This window comes from Gymnogyps californianus, unplaced genomic scaffold (genome assembly GCF_018139145.2).
Source record: "Gymnogyps californianus isolate 813 unplaced genomic scaffold, ASM1813914v2 HiC_scaffold_31, whole genome shotgun sequence".
NCBI classification, from domain to species: Eukaryota; Metazoa; Chordata; class Aves; order Accipitriformes; family Cathartidae; genus Gymnogyps; species Gymnogyps californianus.
Window position 1 is genome coordinate 1,606,144 of NW_026114191.1, and position 18,952 is coordinate 1,625,095.

The 18,952-nt window shown below is 53.3% G+C and overlaps 1 protein-coding gene across 1 annotated transcript; it reads left to right on the forward strand.

Annotated features, from left to right (window-relative positions):
* The first annotated feature begins 3,095 nt into the window (after positions 1-3,095).
* Positions 3,096-18,882, forward strand: CCDC15 (coiled-coil domain containing 15). The gene is made up of 11 exons (XM_050914021.1): positions 3,096-3,108; positions 3,505-3,701; positions 5,773-5,922; positions 6,797-6,979; positions 7,868-7,972; positions 11,855-12,019; positions 13,222-13,341; positions 15,102-15,205; positions 17,399-17,578; positions 17,654-17,802; positions 18,512-18,882. Exons 1-11 carry the CDS (start codon positions 3,096-3,098, stop codon positions 18,631-18,633), a joined length of 1,488 nt encoding a protein of 495 aa, XP_050769978.1. The 3' UTR covers positions 18,634-18,882.
* The last annotated feature ends 70 nt before the right edge of the window (positions 18,883-18,952 follow it).

The window sequence follows — 18,952 nt, forward strand, 5'->3', positions numbered from 1 at the left end:
GGTGGGCAGGATTTTTGCATCCCAGCCCGTTGGATGCTCGGGTCCAGCCAACCCCCCCCGCCTCGAGATGCAAAACCGCATCACGGGGGTCGGTGCACGTGCGTCGCTCCTCATTGCTGGTTTTAAGCCAAAAAGGGCTGGGAAAAAGCGGAAAAAAATTTTTTTTGGAGGGGGCACTCCCCAAAACACCGTAGCTTCAGCCCTCCCCGCGCCTTGCCGGTGCGGGGTCCCATCCGCGAACCCCCATCCAGATGCCGTCATCGGACGGCGAACAAACCCCATATTGAAGAGGCGGGGGAAAGTGGGAAAACCAGCCGGGGAGGGGGAAGCGGGAGCAAGAAAGGCTTTAAACAAACCCGAAAAGTCATGGGACTTATTGGTATGCAGCCTCCGTCCGTCCGTCCGTCCGTCCGTCCTCCCCGGCGGCGCAGAGCTCGGGCCCCGAAAACGTACCCCGACCCGAAAAATTTTAGGGGACCCCCCATAGGGAAAAGCCAGGCAGGGGATGGGGGTTCATTTTTTAACGCAGCCTTGCACCCCCAGCATCCCCAAACCGCTACTCTTTAACCGTTTCTTCTCTTTTTTAGCCCAATCGCTGATTTTCGCTCCGCTCCGGGGAATAAATTTGGGAGTTAATTAATAAATCAGGCAATATTCCCATCTCCTACAGCATCCCTGGCTTAGGGATGGAGATCTCCCACCCTTCCTGTCTGGCTCTTGCTGAAAAAAAAAACCCACCAAAAATCCTCATTTTCGTGGAATAAATCCCTATTTCTTTGGAAAAAACACAGCAGCATTTTTGGGGTGCTCGGGCTGCAGCCCCGGCGCTTTTTTGGGGTGCAAATCAAAGCCGGCAGCGTGCAAAACCGACTGGCTTTGCTTTGCATTCTCGGCTCATCCGGAGGGAAACGGGGCCTCCTCGGGGCTGGTTTTGGGTCCAAACTTTAGTAAAATGGTGCAAAATTGTTGCAGGGCATTTTCTGCGTTGCCGGCCCGGGATGGGGCAGTTTGGGGCTCATTGAACCCCAAAATGTGGGTATTTAAGGAATAAATGATGGGTGCGACCAGGGATTGCAGCGGGATGGGCAAAGGGGGGGCAAACCTAGAAATGGGGTGAAAAATGGGCTTTTTGGGAAAGCTGAAGGATGGGTAAGAAAATAGATTTGGGGATGCTGAAAAACAAGCAAAAAAGGGGGTTTGGGGAAGAGGAAAAACTGGGGAGAAGCTTGCGGGGGGTGGTGCCGGATCCACCCCCCCCAGCAGGACCCGCTTGACTCCGGAAAAGTGTTTTTCCCAGTTTTTATTCCCAATTTTCCCCCCTTTTTTTTCCCCTCTCCCAAGCGGAGGGGATGCTCGACGGTACAGCAACCCCCCCTCCCTCCCAAATCCCCTTCATCAACCCTCCTCACCCCCACTCCCCCCCCGCCCCGCATCCTCCATCCGGATATATCCCCCCCCCCAAAAAAAAAACATGGAAAAATGGGAAAACCCCTGGAAAAACTGGGAAAACCCCCTACCTGCGTGCAGCGCCAGGAGCCAGGTCACCGGCAGCAAGCAGGGGGGAGCGGGTAGGCCCCGCGGGGCGGCCGGCGCTCCCCACATTTCGGGCAGGCTCGCCCCCCGAATCGCTCCTCTTCCCCACTCCGGGCACGTCCCTCGGCGCTCCCGGCTTGGCGTTCCGCCCGGCTAATTTTTTTTTTTTTTTCCTTTTCTTTTCTTTTTTTTTTTTTTTTTTTTTTGTGTGTTCTTTCCTTTCTCAATAGAGCCCTGTGTCCTGGTGCTTTCGCCTCCCCGCGGCCTCGAGCTGACATTTATTTTGGGGGAAAAAACACTCCGATTTGCAATTTCCCCCCCCCGTTTCTATGTTTTCCCCATCCCGGGAGATGCTCAAGGTCGGGGGCATCACCCCATCGAGCCTGGCTAAGGTTTGCCATCCCCTCCGCGGACAATCCCATGGGATTTAGAGCTCTGAGCATCCCATTAAGTGTTTTTTTTTTTTTTTGGGGGGGGTGAGGGGCTTTTTGCAAAGCTGGACCCCCCCCTGCAATGGAGCTCCCTGCCCCCCCCCCCTTTTTTTTTTCTCTTCCCAAGCTTTAAAATGAAGCCGCGGTCGCATCCAGGCTTCGTTCCAGCTCCGGTGCCAATTAGCGCCGGTTCCCCGGGCATCGTTGAATAGGGCAGCAGGGATGCGGGGCAGGATGCCCGGAGCCACTTCCCACCCACCACCCCCCCGCCTCTCTGAGACCTGCCAAGCTCATCACCCCAGTGAGCCACCACCCACCCCCCTGAGGAGGCTCCCTGACCCCGAAATGGGCCCGAGGCCTCCGAGCACCCTGCCCCAGCGGGACGGAGATGCTTTGAGGGGGGAGACTTTGAGGGGGGACATTAAGGGGAGATGCTATAGGGGGTGGGGGAGATGATGCTATAGGGAGAGGCTATGGGGGTGCTTTTGGGGTGGATGCTGCGGGGAGATGCTGTGAGAAGATACTTTGGGGGGTTCAGGGATGCTACGGGGGACACTATAGGGATATTTTGGGGGGGGGGCTTTCAGGGGGATGCTCTTGGGGGTGAGTCAGGGATGCTCAGGGGGTTGTTTCGGGGGGTGCTCGGGGGAGACACAGAGCGGTCACCGCCCCCCCGCCCACGCCGCGGCGGGACTCGAACCCTCGTCCCCGGACTCATGTGGGGGGGCGGGCGGCTGTGCGGGGGCGGGGCAGAGAGGGGCTGGAGCCAACCGGGGGCGGGGCCAGGAGGGGCCGGGGCGGTGGGTGGGTTAGTGGGCGGGGATGGGCGGGCCCGTGGGCGGGCCGGCCGGGCGGAAGTGGCGCCGGGATTCAAAGCGTCGGTTGAGGCGGAAGTGGCGGTTGGTGGGGTTGGGGCGTTTTTGGGGGGGTCAGGGATGGCGGGGCCCCAGGGAGGGAAGGAAGGGGGGGGTACAGGGGTTGGGGGTGCTCAGGGGCGAGGGGAGGGTGGCCAGGGGCTGGGGAGGGGGGGGTTATGGGAGAGGAAGGTGCGGGGGATGCTGTGGGATGCCCAAGGGGTGAGGAGATTGGGGGGGGGGGAGGTATGGCGTAAGGGAGGGGGTGCCCGGGGGCATGGGGGTGCCTGGTGGGTGAGGGGAGTGTAAGGGGTGCCCAGGGGCCTACGGAGAGATGAGGGTGTGGGGGCACAGTGGGCTGTCCGGGGGGGGGTCTGATAGGGATGGGGAGATGTGGGTGCATTGGGGTGGGGGGGGTGCACAGGGGGTATGGGGGGTACTCAAGCCGCGAGGGGCTGGGGGTCCCCAGTCAGTATGGGGGGGTGGGGGGGGGAGGGCGGCAGGGCTACTGTGGGGTGCCCTGGGGTTGGATAACCAGGGGGTACAGGGGTGTGGGGGGAGCAGTGGGGGGTACACCGGGGGGGGTGGGGGGGGCAGGAGATGGGGCCCGGGCAGGTTGGGGTGCTGTGGGTGCAGGTCGGGGTGCCTGGGGGGGGGCACGCTCACCTCTTCTGCCCCTTCCCCAGGGCCGAACCAGCCGCTGGGCCGGGATGCTGCCACCCTCGAAGGAGCGGCCTCGGGGGGCCGGGGAGCACCTGGGGGGGCGTCGGGCGAGACCCCCGTGGCAGAGTTGGCGGGTGCTGGCCGAGAGGAACCAGAGCGTGGCCCCGTGGGCGTCTGGGTGGAGAGTGCCCCGGGGCAGCCGGAGCAGAGCCTGGCCTTCGTGAGTGCTGCCGCGGGGGTCCCGGGCACCGTCCGGGCTTATGGGTCTTGTCAGGGATGTCTCTAACCCCCCCCCAGTCATGCCAGTAAATCCTGCGGGGGCAATCAGAGCCGAAAACGAGCTTTTTCTCCTTTGAAGGCAGCCGGGAATGCTGCTCCTAAAAAGAATAATTAATTTTAATGATTTTTAGTAAGGTCAAAAGCCACCGTGGTGTCCACGTAGCCTGGCGTCCCATTTACACAAGCCCCTGGCATCTCTCTGAGTTGATTCCCCTCGAATCAACTGTGTTTTTTGGGGGAGAAACGCGTCGATTTTAAACATCAGTCACCCAGCCAATGCTCTCATCAGCTGCTAAGTTGATTGCTTAATTGTTTGGACCGTGCGCTCTGCGCTTTTAATTTTAGCTTTCGGACCTGAAGATTTTCAACGTGTTGCTAGAAGCTGCCTTCTGGCGTAGGTAGTGCAGCTAAAACTCGGCAGGTTTGTGCCCCCCCTCCCCGGCTCCACGTGAGTTTTTTTTCCTCGCTATTCCCGGATTCTCCTTGGTTTATCGGCGCTGGGTTTGGAACTCTACACCTTAGCTTTGCATTTGAGGTGCCCATGCTGTACCCGGCTGAGCAGTCGTCCCCCCCATATCGATGCTGCTCTTCGCCTTTCCACGTTGCTTATTTAAAAAAAAGAAATAAATAAGTTGAATGTTTCAGGATCTGGAGCCAATCTCCACTATATCCCATTAGAAACACTTAAGAAAGTCTTTATCGATGCTTATCTCAGGGATTTCTGCTTTGAGGGTTATTATAAGAGGACTAAAAGTGCATTAAATATAGGATGATGAGTTCAGTCCCCTGTAATTAATGCCTAAACATTACAGAAGCTCCTGCCCTTCTGAGATGATTTATTTGCATATTGTAATTTAAATCCTGAAAGGTTGAGATAATATATGGAAATGAATCATCTCCGTATTCCACATAACTTCCATCTCGGCACTGTGAAACTTCTGGGGGAGCTGAACGCTTTGTGACTGCTTCGGGGGGCTTGGGCGCTCCCGGGCCTCCCCGGTGTGGGGGCTTTCAGGTGCCTTCAGGGGTAGATGAAGGTGTGCAGGGTTATCGGGGCTTATTTAATACGCTTTTATACGCCAGCGGATCGTATTAAAAATATATATATTAATGCCTCCTGCGTCAGAATTGCTAAATGAGGTTGCCAACGGGGCAAGCTGTCGATGGCGCCGTTTCGTGTAGCTCTGGCTTGGTTTCGTCGTTAACGGTGCAGATTTCTCCCCGTCTTCGTGCTTTGTTTGGTTTTGCTGACCTTGCTTTGCCGCTGGTAACGTTCCTGGCAGTCAGCGGGACGTAGGGAGCGTCCGACCCGGCGGTTACTAAGTTGATTTTCAGACTCGCCCCTTTCCTCCATCCCTTCAGACTCTGAATTTTCTTGCTTTAGTGCTGCGGTGACAGCCAGGAGAGCGATACCGCTTTTCTTGAAACCGTGGTAGTGTCAGCAGAATTGCTTGGCATGACTTCAAGTGAGAATGTTTAAAAAAAAAACCAAACAAAAAAACAAACTGGGGTGTTTTTTTTCAGGTCATTGCTCTTAATCTTTTACTTCAGATGGTAAAAACAATTCTTGGAGCCGTAGCCCTGCCTGTAAACTGCTTCCCTGACATGCTTCCAGCCTTGCTCTTGCAGAGCGTTAATGGGATCAGAGGCTGGCCTGTTCCTTTCAGATCCAGGCTTTGAATATTTGAGCATCCTTTCGTGGGAGCAGGAGCTGGGAGTTGCTGTATGAGGCTGCCTTCTTTTTTCTTTCTGTGTGCCTTGCAGAGAGTTAAAGGAGGAGGTGTCCACGCTCCGTATCTGGCTAGCTAGATTCAATCCAAGCTCACAATAATTCAATAGACATTGTCCAAGCTGTTATTGCACAGATTTAGAAACAAAACATTGTTAACTTTGCTCTGGGTGCTGCTTGCCTGGCTTGTAGATGCAGGCGTGGGAAAGGAAGATGGAATACAAGCTGCTGTAACGCCGCGACGTAGCAAAAATCGGGTGAAATCTGCTTTCGCCTCTCGTAGGCTTCGGCGTTTCAGGTGGAGGAGGAGCTGAAGGAGCAGCAACGGGAGAAGGCAGCCAGCCTGAGACGCTTCCAGGGAGAGGTGAAGCAGCGGGTGAACCAGCAGGTCAGGATGCGAAGAAAGCAGCAGCTGCAGAAGTCCTACGAAGCGGTAAGCCTCGCCAGGAGTCTTGCAGGAGAAACTCCTCTGAAATCAGTGTAAATCAGGGGAAAAAAAAAAAACCCAAATCCACTAGACCTCAAGTCACGGTGTTGATAAGAAAAACCGGTGGTCACGGCAGATCCTGTGGCTGCAAACGGTGTCCCCTCAAGCGAAGTCAGCGTGACACCTTGGCTCGCTCTGACGCTGAAGGTGCTTTATAAACCCTTTGCCTCCTCGGGGGAAGGCCGCTGGCTCTTTTGGGCAGCAGCAGAACAAAGTCCCGGTGCCCTGGGCAGAATCGCGTGGAGTTAAAAAACAGCCAGGCCAGAGTTGCGAATGACGTGGGTGTCTCCTGGTTGCATTTGAAGCAAAGCAGCTTATTTCTGCTCTCCCTTTTTCCAGGGCGCTCAAATAGTTCGCGACGCTTTCACGCTGTCTCCGCATTCCCCGTTTCCCCCGTGGGCTTGTTTTAGGTTATCCTGCGAATATATTTAAGCCTTTCTACTTTTAAACAACTGCCAGGGAGACCGGCCAGAAACTGACTGTGGAACAAGAAGGGAATGCGCTGAAATGTCAACGGTTTTGGCCACCCCTGGGGTGTTTGGGCTGTTTCCAGGCCTCGCGAGGCATGGTTGAGTGGGGATGTCCTTGTGTAACTCCGCTAGCACCGCTCCAAACCGAAAGCCCGCGGATGCCTTCAGCCCCTGAGAGCCTGATGGTTCTTTGTGCCCCTCTCAGCATGGGAGAGCAAAAAATATCCCTCCTGTTATCCTCCACCAAATTGAGCCAGCGACTCCGGGGCAGCAGGGGTGATGTCCCGCTAGATGGTGGTTAGAGATTTGCGCACGGCTTTTTTAACTCCGAGGGGTCTGTGTCCCGGCAGGCAGAGAGGGAGAGCTGCATCGCCGTGCAGTACTCGGACTCCGCGCTGCGCTTCACCCCCAGGAAGAACACGTGCCTGTTTCGGAGCCGCCCCGAGCCTGCCATCTGCGGTCCCGACGCTCGCGCCGGCCCGGCGCAGCGGCAAGGGATGCAAAACGAGCCGTTCCAGCAGCAAGCCGCCAAGGTGAGCGGTTCCCCTCCTGCATTTTTTCACCCCTGCTTCGTCAACGCTGGATGCTCGTGGTTTGAAATGGAGGACAGGCGATATTTCTTTTACAACGCGTGCCTAGTATTTTTTTTTTTTAACACTAAATGAAGCATTGGCTTACGTTTTCACTCTGGCGTACTGAATATTGTTGTACTCCTCCACAGCGCTCATCAGGGCATCAAAACGGATAGTAGATGTCTTCTTGGAGGATGCTGTGGTTGAACTTGCCCGGCTGCTTGTAGATACGATGAATTTTCCCTCCGCACTCAGGGACTCGTGGCTGTGCAGGCGTGTCGTGTCGGAGAGGTGGCACTAGGTGGTGCCAGCTCATTGCAGCTTGTCTCCTGCATGGGATGGGGAAATCTTGGAAAACCTGCCCTAAGGACTGTTTTTAAGCTTTTTTTTTTTTTTTAATCGTGATGCTTATGCTGCGTTTGGCGCTTTATAAAGCACGTGTGTTCACCTAGGAGTTGGAGTTATTCCGGTTGAAGTACCCCTTCCCGGAGGGTGGAGAATCCCTTCTGGCTGGACGCCGGGCAGGACAATCGGGGATCTGGGACTTCTGGCATCTCAGCAAAGTGATTTGGGTGCGGATGAGCTGTAACCAAGCCCTTTACCTTGCCTGGATCGGGATTTCAGTGCATTGGGACAGCTCGGAATGACACCTTGGGTTGCTGGTTACCTTATACCTATTTGTGAAGCTAATTGTGTGTTGAGTTGCGCTCCCTTGATAAAGCACCTTGCTTGGAGCAGGGTACGTTAGGAGATCTCTTCTGTGCGGCTAAACTTCTTGGCGTAGCCCTCACGGGAAGCAGCGAGTGACCTCTTGTTTTGTCTTGCCTTTACCTTCCCGCTCAACGGCAGCTCAGCAAAACCGTGAAGCAAGTTCGGCGCCGGCTGGCGTCCTGCAAAACCGTACCCCAAGGAGCGGGTCCCCCTGAACTCCCCGGCGGCGTCTGGAGGCGAGAGGTGAGCGAGGGGTTGCCTGGGGTAGGGTGAGAGGAATTACCTTGCGAACTCTTGAAGGTCCTGTTCTAATTAGCAGATCCGAAGCATAGTTCAGTGAGTTTCTCCAGCAAAAGTGAAACAAACTGGGCTTTTGTGACCCGCCTGATGAGTAGTCCGTGGGTTTTGGTGGCCCGAGGGCTCTGTCCCTCTGTTCTTGCTGCCTGTCAGAGAAGGCAGCAGGATAAAGTGGGTGAAAACCTCTCTGTTTGCAGAGGCGAATGAGAAATAAACTAGGAAACAGGAATTCAAAAAACCATTTTTTTTTTTAAAGGCCGAGATTGTGATCTGGGTATCTGAGAGGAATGTGATGAGCAGCCCTCCCCTTAGGTGCCTTTATTTCGTCAACGAACCTCAACAACTCTTCCCCTTGCATCAATCCCTTGTTTTGTGTGGGTGGCAAAGATCTGGAGGGTTTTCCTCCCCCCGGGGCTGGCTTCTGGTAGAGAATTGTTGGCACGCATCTGCTTTCCTCCAAGCAGTGCGCAGGAGCCACGTAAGGAGGTCGGTCCCCAGTGCCTCACCTTTTGTTCTGTTGAATTTCATCCTGCTTTTGTCACTCTGGCTCTCAAGAGCAGCTTTGTGTCGCAGCTATTATCCTGCTTTCTATGCCAAGACCTTTCTTAAACTGACGTACTTTGTCCATCCTGGAGAACACCAGCAGCAACCCAACCTGGTATTTTGTCTTATTGCCTCCTCCGGAGCCAGTTTCCTGCCCGTCTTGCAATTCTTCATTCCCATCTCTTTCTCGGGTTCATCAAAGGTGAAGTAGTTCTTGGCTGGCTGTTATCTAGAAAATACCTTTTATATAAGGGCTGGTCCGGCTCTTCCTCCTCTGTGTACTGTTGGATTTCTGTTCAAGGAACTCAGCTTTGCGAACAAGAGTTATAGAAGGGTATAATTATGGGCTCGAAAACCTCGTTATCTGTTTCAGACACTAAACGTACCTTCTGCGTAAGTCCTCGATGCATTCAGACTGCTCAGCAAGATGGAGTGATTCATTACTTCGCTATTAGCAGCGCTGAAGCCTCACATGAATAACACAGCCGCTGCCTGTGCAAGCCAGAGGGTTACGGAAGACAGGGAGTGGGATGCGTGGGAGTCCCGTGGCGAGTTATCCGCAGCCGGGGAGGGGAACAAGGCTGCGAGGGATCGGGGGCCATCCTCCCACCTGAACCTTACTGCAGCTACAGTTAATCTACGCTCTCTTCAAACCGCTGGCAAGGAGGATTTAACAGCTTCCCTAGGCAATTTATTCCGGGAGGAATGTATTGATTTGTTGCGTTACTCTGTTTTATTACTCCAAGATAGTAGAGGGAGGGAAAAAAAAAAAAAAGCTTTAATATTAATCTGACTCTTCCTCCCTGTATGAAGGTTTGCCACGTTCACAGCTAGGCAGGACAGCAGCTTGTTCCCTTCTCTTCAGATGCAAAAGGCTGCGGCGGACTTAACCACCCTGGTAATTGCTGCCGCAGCACGCTGCCTTGCCCTTTGCTTTTGTCCTCCTTGCAATTTCCCCGTGCTGTCTATTCCAGCTGATTTGTTTGGTTTCAAGCATTTTTAGCCTGTTTTCAAATACTTTTGCAACTTCAAGTGGCTCGGTGGGGTCGGTAAACGTAATCAGGATGCTTCTTTCTTCCGTCATCCAGGCCGATAATGAAATTATCAAGCAGAGCCCACCTAGTTCTTACTCTGTTTTTGTGCAGTGAGCTCCTGATACTGAATCTGGGTAGTGTTTTTCATCAGTATTGCACCTCCCATATAATAGTTTCATCTAACAGGTATTTCTTTACACAAGCGTTGAATTAGGCCATGTCAAAAGCTAAGCTAAAGTCGAGGTGTCTTCTGCTGCGCTTTGCCTGAGGCCTCTTTCTTCTGTTGTAGGAGAAATTCAAACCAGCTAGACGTGACTTGCTCGTGACAAATTTATGCTGGTTGCTGCTTATCTTGTTTTCGAGCAGCTTACAGGCAGTTTGCAAGGTGATTTCCTCTTGTTTTTCCAAAAGTCAGGCGGTTAAACTCTTGAGGGGAAAATCTTCTCTTTAGTATTTCCTTTTCCCCTCCTTTAAATAAAGACAGACACTCGTAGTGCCCTTTTCTGATAATCTGGACCTCCACAGATTTCGGGGAGGCGAGCTGTTAGCAGCTTGTCTGGCAGTAACCCAGGGCAGGTCTTGCCTGCTTAAAAACCTCAGCTCCTAGGAATAATCTGACTTTTTCTTCCCAATAATAATCCAAGATTGTTCCTGCTGCTGCTGTCAGCTCAGAACAAGCCTTTGGCTGAACGCCGATGCCCAGAAGCATAAAACTCTGTTCTTCTTGGTGTCCTCTGGTAGCTGTCCGTCTTGAGTAGCGAGTCCTTTAGTCTCTCTTACTAAAGCCTGACTTGTTACCTTGATCTCTCTTGGTTTGCTTAGGGTTTTGGCCTTTCTGGCGCTTGTTTTGGTTTTTTGTCCCCGCGTGCTCGTGTTGTCTCCTGCGTGATTCCTTCAGTAACCTGACCCGTGCTCCGCTTCCTCCGTGCTCGCATGGATCGCGGGCACAAGAAGAGTTTGGGATTTAGCCAGGGTTGTCTCGCGCCGCGCTCCTTGTCTTTCCACTCTAGTTTGCATTTGCTCAGTTTAAAGGAACTGTTGCTTCTCCTTCAGTCCTGTTTTCTGCATTTTTCTTCTTTTTTTTTTCCCCTTCTTCCCTATAAAGAGTTGCATTCCCTGCGATCGCTAATCCGTGTTCCCAAAATCGTTGCTCTTCCTCTCTCCCAGAGGTTTCTTTTCAGGGCAAAAACATCCAAAGAGTTTCTTCCCTGCTTTCCCAAGCAGATACCTAGATGGTAATTGCGTGGAAATGACCTGTCCTGTGTCTCAGATGATCCCGTTCACCGAATCTGCGGCTGCTTTGCCTTTAGGGTTTGATGGGCTGCTGCAGGTCCCCGGCGTGACAGCACCCAAATTCTTTTCCCCAACTGATCATTCCCCAAAGTTGGTTGTTTTTTTTTTTTTTCCCACAGTTTCATTCCCTTCTACCTTCAGAGCATCCCTACAAAGCAATAACCGTTCCTCTCTGTTCCCTTGTCCTCACTGGAGCAGCTCTTCTGTGTTGTGTTTCTGTCATAACAGGGTTGATAGAGTAATTCCCATGCCTAGCAAATAATTTCATGTTCGGACTAACTCTGGGCTATCCTCCGTCCTTCCTGTGTTGCAGCAGAGCCACCTCAAGGGATCCCTGGCGTGACCTGCTCTCCTCCTGTTGATCCATCCTCTCCCTCTGTCAGCAGTCCTACTCTTCCCTTCCGAGCGTGCTGAAGGGGACAGCAAGGCAGGGGAGGAAAAAAAAAAGAAAAAAAAAAAAATCCTGGCTCCGAGCTTGCTTCTGGCATTTTGATTTTTTTAGTTTGTAGGAAACAATCTGCTGCCTCTCAAAATATTGTTAATTGCCACCGGGGAGCCTGCCCACTTACCATCTGAAGGAGTAGGCTACGTACTCGAGTGTCACTCCGGAGATCCCACCACCCCCCAACTCCTTGCAGTTGCGAAACAGCGCCTGGAGAGGTCTTTTCCTTCTCTTTCCTTCGCCCCACACGCGTCTGTCCCTGTTTCTGCAGTTGGTGAGAACGTAGTCACGAGTTACCCTGCTAAATTCAGATTTTTTTTCTGGCGCTCGTGCCCTGCGGCGATGCTCGAACACGTTGTGTTGCTGCTCGCCAGATCTCAGCTGACTCCACAGAACAAGCGCCCTCGGGTTAAAGCCGCTTCATACCCGTGCACGAGGATGTTGAATTTGCCCTCAGCACCAAAGCAGCCGCGTTTGAATTCCATATTTACACCCGTCTCCTCCCTTCTCCTCCAGAAACCAGAGTCTTGCGAAACGGCCCCGGTGCCTGCAGAAGATGAGAGTGAGGAGCTGCTTCTGGCGGGCCATCACGATCTTCCAGCTGAACTGCAAGACCAGGGGACAGCCCCGCATCAGGCTGAGCAAGACGATGACTTCTACATCAAAATTGAATTTGAAAAAGTAAGATTCATACGGGGCTGGGCCGGTTGGTCTTCAGAGGTTCGAATCGTTGGGATTTGGGTTTATTTTGGCAGAGACAGCGAGGCTGCTGTTGTAGAGCAGTCGCTCCCTCGGGCCTGGTTAACTCTTAAGCCTACTGTCGTCAAAACAGGCTCAAGAGCCGTGTCAAAGCGCAGCGAGATTGGCGGCTTCGGTTTCGCTGCTTTCATCTTCCAGCTGCGGCTTCAAAAAGGGGTTTTCTTTGTGCCTGCCTCGTGATGCCAGTTGGCTGGCGCTCGGCGGAAATCTGAAACTGAGCGTGTGCAATTGCATCGTACGCTTAACCGAACTCCAAACTGCGGCCGGCAGGACCCGCAGCTGCCTCTGGGCCGGCTGCTCTGTTTGGAGGCAGCAGCGGGGTGGAAGAGCTGCAGGTGGTGCATCAAATCAGCCGGAAACCTCCTAGAAAAGAGGAGACAGGGGGGGAAAAAAAAGCTTTGCATCAGAGGAACGAGCTGGCTGTGACAATTCCAGTGCCTCGGGCTGGCGAAACGCCTCCCTTAGAGGCAGCGTGAATCTGAGGACTGAGCTAATGTATTTATCGAGTCCTCTTTTGTTTTCAGGCAGGCTTTCGTTAAGCTTCTGAGGTGTAGAAATATTTCGCCCTGATTACCCGGAGTAGTTAGCAAATACTTTACGGCTATAGCGGCGTGTGCCCAACCTTAGCTGGTGAGGAGTCCGGCTGGGAGCAGAAATACTGGCTTGACAAATATTGAGCGGAGGGAAGAAGGCGGAGGTTTACCCTGAGGTTTTGGGAGATGTTGGCTGTTGAATTCCCCTGACGCTTTCGTTATTTTTATTATGGTTATTTGTATTATTGTTATTTTTCTTGCGCTTCCCGAAGTTCGTAATGGAAGTCTGGGGAGGGGAGGTGTGAATCCGTATTTAAACTAAACCAGAAGCCTCCTCCAAGGGATGTCTTCAGAAGCGTTTCGGCAAAGCTTTGGCGCTCGGGCTCCTGCGTGGAGGTGTTGGACGGCGCTCTCCTGTCTATAGCCAACCTATACCCCCCAAAAAAGCACAGCTCGTAGGTGGGTTACCCCACTGAGGGCTGTAGGGATCGTGCATAGAGGACTCGCCTCCGGCGAGGAGTATTTTGTTCAGGGAAGGTGAGAAACTTGACCGTGAAGATGCTGATGCTGCTCTCTTACATTATCTTCCAGTTCTGTGACGGATCGGTGAAGGACTCGAGCTTGCCCGAGCCTCCCCAGAGGCTGCACACCGATTACCGACCTCCCCTCGTACTCTGGGCTGGCGTAGACCAAGAGGAAACCAAGAAGCAGGTTTGTCCGCCGGAGCCAAGTCCTCATTGTTTCGTCTCCGTTTCAGGACTGAAAGGTATTGAGCGGAGGGGATGCTGCTGGCTCAGATAAGAAGCCTCAAGAGCGGCCTTAATGCATGAAACGTCTGCTAGGTTTATAAGTTTGTCGGCGTTGCTGGTGTCTCAGGTCTTGGGCAAACCTACCGGGTTCTTTTTTAAGATCCGTCGTGACCGTAAGCGTAATCGTTACGGGCTCCTCCCGCAAAATCTGGGATCTGAATAACGCTGAAGGGTTGGAGGAGAAACGGGCTTCGTTCGTTTTGCCGGGCAAAACAAAGGTGTCGCTTTCTGTAGTTGCACGGAGAGAGCTGCCAAAAAATGCTTTTAAAAGAAAAAAGAAAGAACAAAACCCACTTTATCTTGTTTGGCCGGGAAATATAAAGGTGTCTACCATATCAGCACCTAACAGGCATCGGGATGGTAGCTTTCAAGCACAGGCTGCGGGCCTGATGCTGAGTGTCTGATTTAACGACGAGGGCTTACCAGCCTGCGCCCACGACAGTCTGGCTCATGCTAATCTAGGCGATGCGAAGAGGTGATGTTTCTCTTGGATGCCTGAAGGAGGTGACTTTTATTTTCCTGCTTGCTTCTGACGTGAAGAGGAACGCTTCCCTCTTCTTTTGTCGGCTTTCTTGCGGCTTACAGCGCAAAACTCGATGGGACTTTGAACGAATTGCGGGGTGTTTTTTTTTTTTTTTTTGTTCCTTACGTGCATTTTTCCAACAAGCTGATCCAAAATCCGGTTGTGGTTTCTGGATGGCGTGACAGCGGCTGGGGCTTGTCAGGCTGCTCCTTCCCCCAGCGCTTCCCTCTGCCCCTTGCTTTTTATCTCCTTGGCTCTGATCCTCCCTGAGATAACTGGTTTTGCAGCACTCTTCCGCGTGGGTTTTTTTTTTTTCCATCCGGCTTTCTCCCCTTTCAGCCTTGGCGATCTTGCCGGCTCCTTTATCTCCAGCTCCGCTGGACGAGATGGACAAAGTCAGCCCAAAACTCTTGGCGTTGATGAAGACAAATCCACGCCGTAAACTTTCTGGCGTCGTGGACCTCAAGCTAGCTGCGTACCGACCGATTCCCGTGTGGGTGGGAGGGCTTTTGGTGTGATTTTTAGCCGGGAGGTTTCCCTACCCTTGCTGCGTCGGTGGAGTTAAGCCAAAGCCCAGACACTAAACCTCTTCACGTGCTTGCTGTCTGCGTGGGAGCTGTTCCCTGCAGGGCTCTCGGATTTGTCTCAGCGATGACTTTGCCACCTCTGTGGTTCTCCTGGATGGAGTGGGTCCAGCTCGGTGTTGTATGTTCATTTTTCTTGGAGATACCGGCTTCCAGTGAACCGCAGAGGACCACCGGTCCCCCGGTGAATCGGAATTCTTGGACCGTAGCTTGTAGCGCTCCGGTGAAGTGGGTTGAAGTGGGATCCAGCTCTTTTACCCCCAGGAAAGCGTGAGTTTAGGAATTTGTCAGATGACAGAGCTTCCATCTGTAGGAAAGTTCAGTCGAGGGATGCTGATACGAAGCTCTCTGATGCTCCGAGATATCTCGGTCCTCCTCTCGTAGCTACCCACCGTCTCTCCAGCTTCTCAGTTTGAGGATCCCCTGGGGAAGGAGTGAGGTTTCTATCCTGAGAGACGTGCGCTCCAGAAATCAAGCCGAGCGCCGATATCGCTCGGTATCGATCCCGGCCTGCCCCCAGACATCCTTCTCAAAGGTGCCTCTTCTCTCCTGCAGCGTCAGAACGAGTACCTGCGGTACAGGCGCCTCTTCATGAACGTCGAACGAGAGCAAGTGAAGGAACAGCGGAGGCAGAAGGAGAGGCAGAAGAGAATCGCCGAGTGAGTACGTGCGGATGAGCGCCAGCCTCTTGGTATCGCCTCCTCCGTCGCAGGCGGGACCCTTCTTAAGGCCTTGCGTCCTTGTCTGGCGTGAACCAGGCAACGGCATTTTTGGCAAGCGCTTCTGCAGCCCAGGCGCAGAGGCTTTGAGAAGACGGTTCAGCTTGATGGGGGGAAAAAAAAAACCAAACCAAAAAACCCCACGTGATGGGTAGCCTTCTGCCTCCTTGGCCGCAAGCCGGGTTGCGGCCACGATGGATTAAAAAGGCCCACTTTATCAACTTTTTAAAAAGCAAGGGGTATGTTGAAAGAAGCTCCGCAAATGCCAGTTGTAAAGCCTGACTTATCCCCTGGGTTTATTTTAGCGCCCGATCTGTTAACCCTGGGGTGGGATTCATTCGACCAACCCCCCCGAGAGAGACCCTTGGGCCGTGTCAAGCCCTTCAGAGGCGCTCGGCGCTTCTCTATCTACTTTCTGAGTCCCCGTACAGCTTGGATAGGAGTTGGGAGCCGAAACGTCAGGCTGGGAGAGCTGCAGCTCACCGAACCGTGACTTTTGGGAACCGATCCCGAGACCCGGCGCTACAGTCCGTGTTTAGAAACTTTGGGGTGAGGTCACGTCGTGGTTGTTAAACTGGCCTTCTCTCGGGGGGGGTTTTAATGTCAGACCCTTCACCCTCACAGCTATAAATGAATATAGTGTAATAAAAAGATTTCCCAGCATTTGTTCTGGAGTTGAAAACTCGGTCTCTGTGTAAAAGCATCAGTACTCGTTTTGGCGGTTTAGTCATCTTCTCCCTTTTAAGGCCTTCGTTAAGGAGCAGCTCTGCAAATTCACCCCAAAATAAGAGAGAGACTCTAGATTTTATTTTTTTTTTCTTTTTGGTCTCTTCCTTGCTCTAAAATAAACGATGCAGCTCTGACCGTCTTGGTCTCTTAACGCCGGCTCCGCGGCGGGCAGGCTTTGTGGGAGCAGGACAGGCACCCGAGGGCAGCGTTTTCACGGTCGCTTTGCGGAGAGAAATCGCCAGTCTAAAGAAACGCTCCTCCGGCCGCGGTCGTGACGTTTAAATTGGCACTCGGGAGCCGTAGAGACCTTTTCCTGCCCTGCAAGTGCTGGTGAGACACCAGGGACTTCCTAGTTAGTGTGATATCTTTTTTTTTAATTCTTTTTTTCCCCCCCCCCGGGTTGCAGGGGCGCTGCTGGAGCTGCAAGCCGCTCGGAGCGTATGCGGAAAAGAGCTGGTTTTGTAATTACTTAGTGTAAAGCCTTAAGTTGGCCTTGGCCTTAGTTTCTATAGCAGAAGATTTATGGTGGGGTAGTTAAGGCTCTATTACCACTTCATTTAAAAAACATTTTGGAGTTTATAACTTGCCTGGAGAAGTTTTGGCTTCAGCTCTTTCCTTCTGGATGTAAAGATTTGACCCCCCAAATGGAGTAACATCCGAAATGTCTCGTTCGATTACGCTTTCTCCCCCTGGCTTCTACCCAGCCTTGATTTTTTTTATTTTTTTTTTTTTTAAATGCCTTTTGGCAGTGATCAGCCTGTAACATGTTATTGCATTTGGTACTCATCAGCGGGAATAAAATGGCAGATGCTTCAGTTTAAAGTCTTTGTGCTTCGTAATTGCCGCTTGTCAAGGGAACGTGCTTTGCGTTCGGTGTGACTTATACAACCCAGATTCCACTGAAAGGGCTGGAGTGCCGCGTAGGTGCAAGGGAGATTGAGGAAATAGAGGAAGATTTGGTTAAAAATGCCTCTTCAAGCCTGTTTGGGAGTAGGTGTGGGATCTTTGGAGCTTCTCGGCTGTTCCCCGTGCTGGAAGCTGCAAGGACAGCTGACAGTAGGATCCGAGCTGCCCCGTAATCAGAAGAAGTCGGAAGCGGGGAAGCTGAGCTCTTGGTCCTTTCTGGTGGATCTAAAAGAGCCCAGGCGCCGCTCTTGGTTTCGGAAGGACAGAAAAGCCGGCTTTTTTTGGGGGGATCTGCAGGTGGCACTTCCTAACAGGAGGACGTGTCAATGTGATGCGGGAGGGAGCTTGGAAGGAGAAGGCCACGACGGCGCGAAAACTAGCAGGCAGGAGGAGGTCAAGGGCAGGATCGTTTAGATCCCCTTGCCCCGATCTTGCGGCCGGCGGGGAATGGAGGTTGGGATGGGGAAGCTCCTTCTCTAAGCGTGTGTGTGCCCGCAGGATTAAGAACAAGAAGGAAAACCAGCGCCGGGCGGAAGAGCGGAGGATGCAGGAGATGGCTGACCAGCAAGAACCCTTCCCGGGAGAGGGAGCCTGTGAAACCCTGGCCCAGCTTAAACTGGAGGAGAGGGGAGCGAAGAAGGTTAAGGAAAAACAGCAGCGAAATAAGGAGTACGTGAGGTACGGCTGGATCCCCTCTCCTTGCGCAGAGCCCGGGTGTTGCTGGCAGAGGTGAATGATTTTTATCCCTCGCAGGTACATCGAAGCTCTAAGAGCCCAGCTGAGGGAGAAGATAAAACTATATAACATCGACTTGCCCCCGCTGTGCTCCTGCGGCTCCGATTTCTGGGACTCCCACCCGGATACCTGTGCCAACAACTGCGTCTTCTACAAAAACCACGAAGGTAGGGAGCTCCTGGCTTCAGGAGAGGAGGCGCCTAGACCCGGATCCCTGATTATACAGGGAGAAATCAAACGCGGCTAGACGTTTCCGTGGTCCTGGGCCGCTGTGTAGAGACGTTCCTACAAATGGACTCCGGAGAAGGGCGAGTCGGGTGCTCTGCTGCTTGTTTTGGACCCAAGCTCTTCCTCTGTCCCTTCAGGGAGCTTAGTGGCACCCCCAGCAAAGCACCAGCCCCTATGTAATACGTACGTCTGTCGGTAGCGGGGAGAACCATGAGGAAAACGCAGCAGAACAGGCTCGTTAGGGGCGCGGAAAACCTCTTTGCCTTAAACGCTGAACCTTCTGCTGGGAGGACGCACGAAGGCGGTGGAAATTGTGTTGGTTAGGTGACGGGGCGCTCTGAGCTTGAGTACAGCTTGGAAAAATAAGTGGCTGAGCAACTGGGAGTCGTCTTCTGGGGGGGGGGAAAATATAGAGAAAATGAGGACTTTATTAAAAAAATTTTTGGCTTTCCTGCTTTGGCTCACATACCGCTTTGTCACCAGGAGCGTGCAGAGTGTGCGGAAAACTTACAGGCGTGTCGATTTATCTTAAAAACCAGTTCTCCTCTCTCTCTGCTTTACGGTAAAAGGCTAAAGTCGAGCCCGGTTTCGGGCCGTAAGTGAAACTCTCATCTCCTAACGCCGCTTCCGTGTCCCCTTCTCGCCCAGCCTACAGCCACGCTCTGCAGTCCGTCCTCTCGTCCTGCGACCCCGCGGCCAGGAGCCCCTCGGCGAGGCTGCCGCTCCGAGGCCTGGCCGCTCTCTGCGCTCGCTCGGGGAAACATCTGTGACGAGGGCAGCCACGTCCTCCCTCCTCTACCCTGTATTTCGGCGACTGTTGTAAGTAGAGAGCAGGGCTGTGCCCCCCGTCCTGCCTGCTCCTGCCTGTCCCTCCCCTCCAGTCTGGCAGGACGGCGCCTTCGCTCTCCCGCTCCTGGTGCTCAGCGTTGAGCTGCGCCTCTCCCCTTTCGCTCCGCGCGCGCGGGGTCGACAGGAACGCGGGGGGCGAAGGAGCCGATCGCTTTGCGGGGCCGGTGTAGAGGCAGGCGCTTGAATTTTGGCGTTCCGCTGCGGAATAAACTGTTTTCAAGGGTTGTTTGTCTCAGTCGG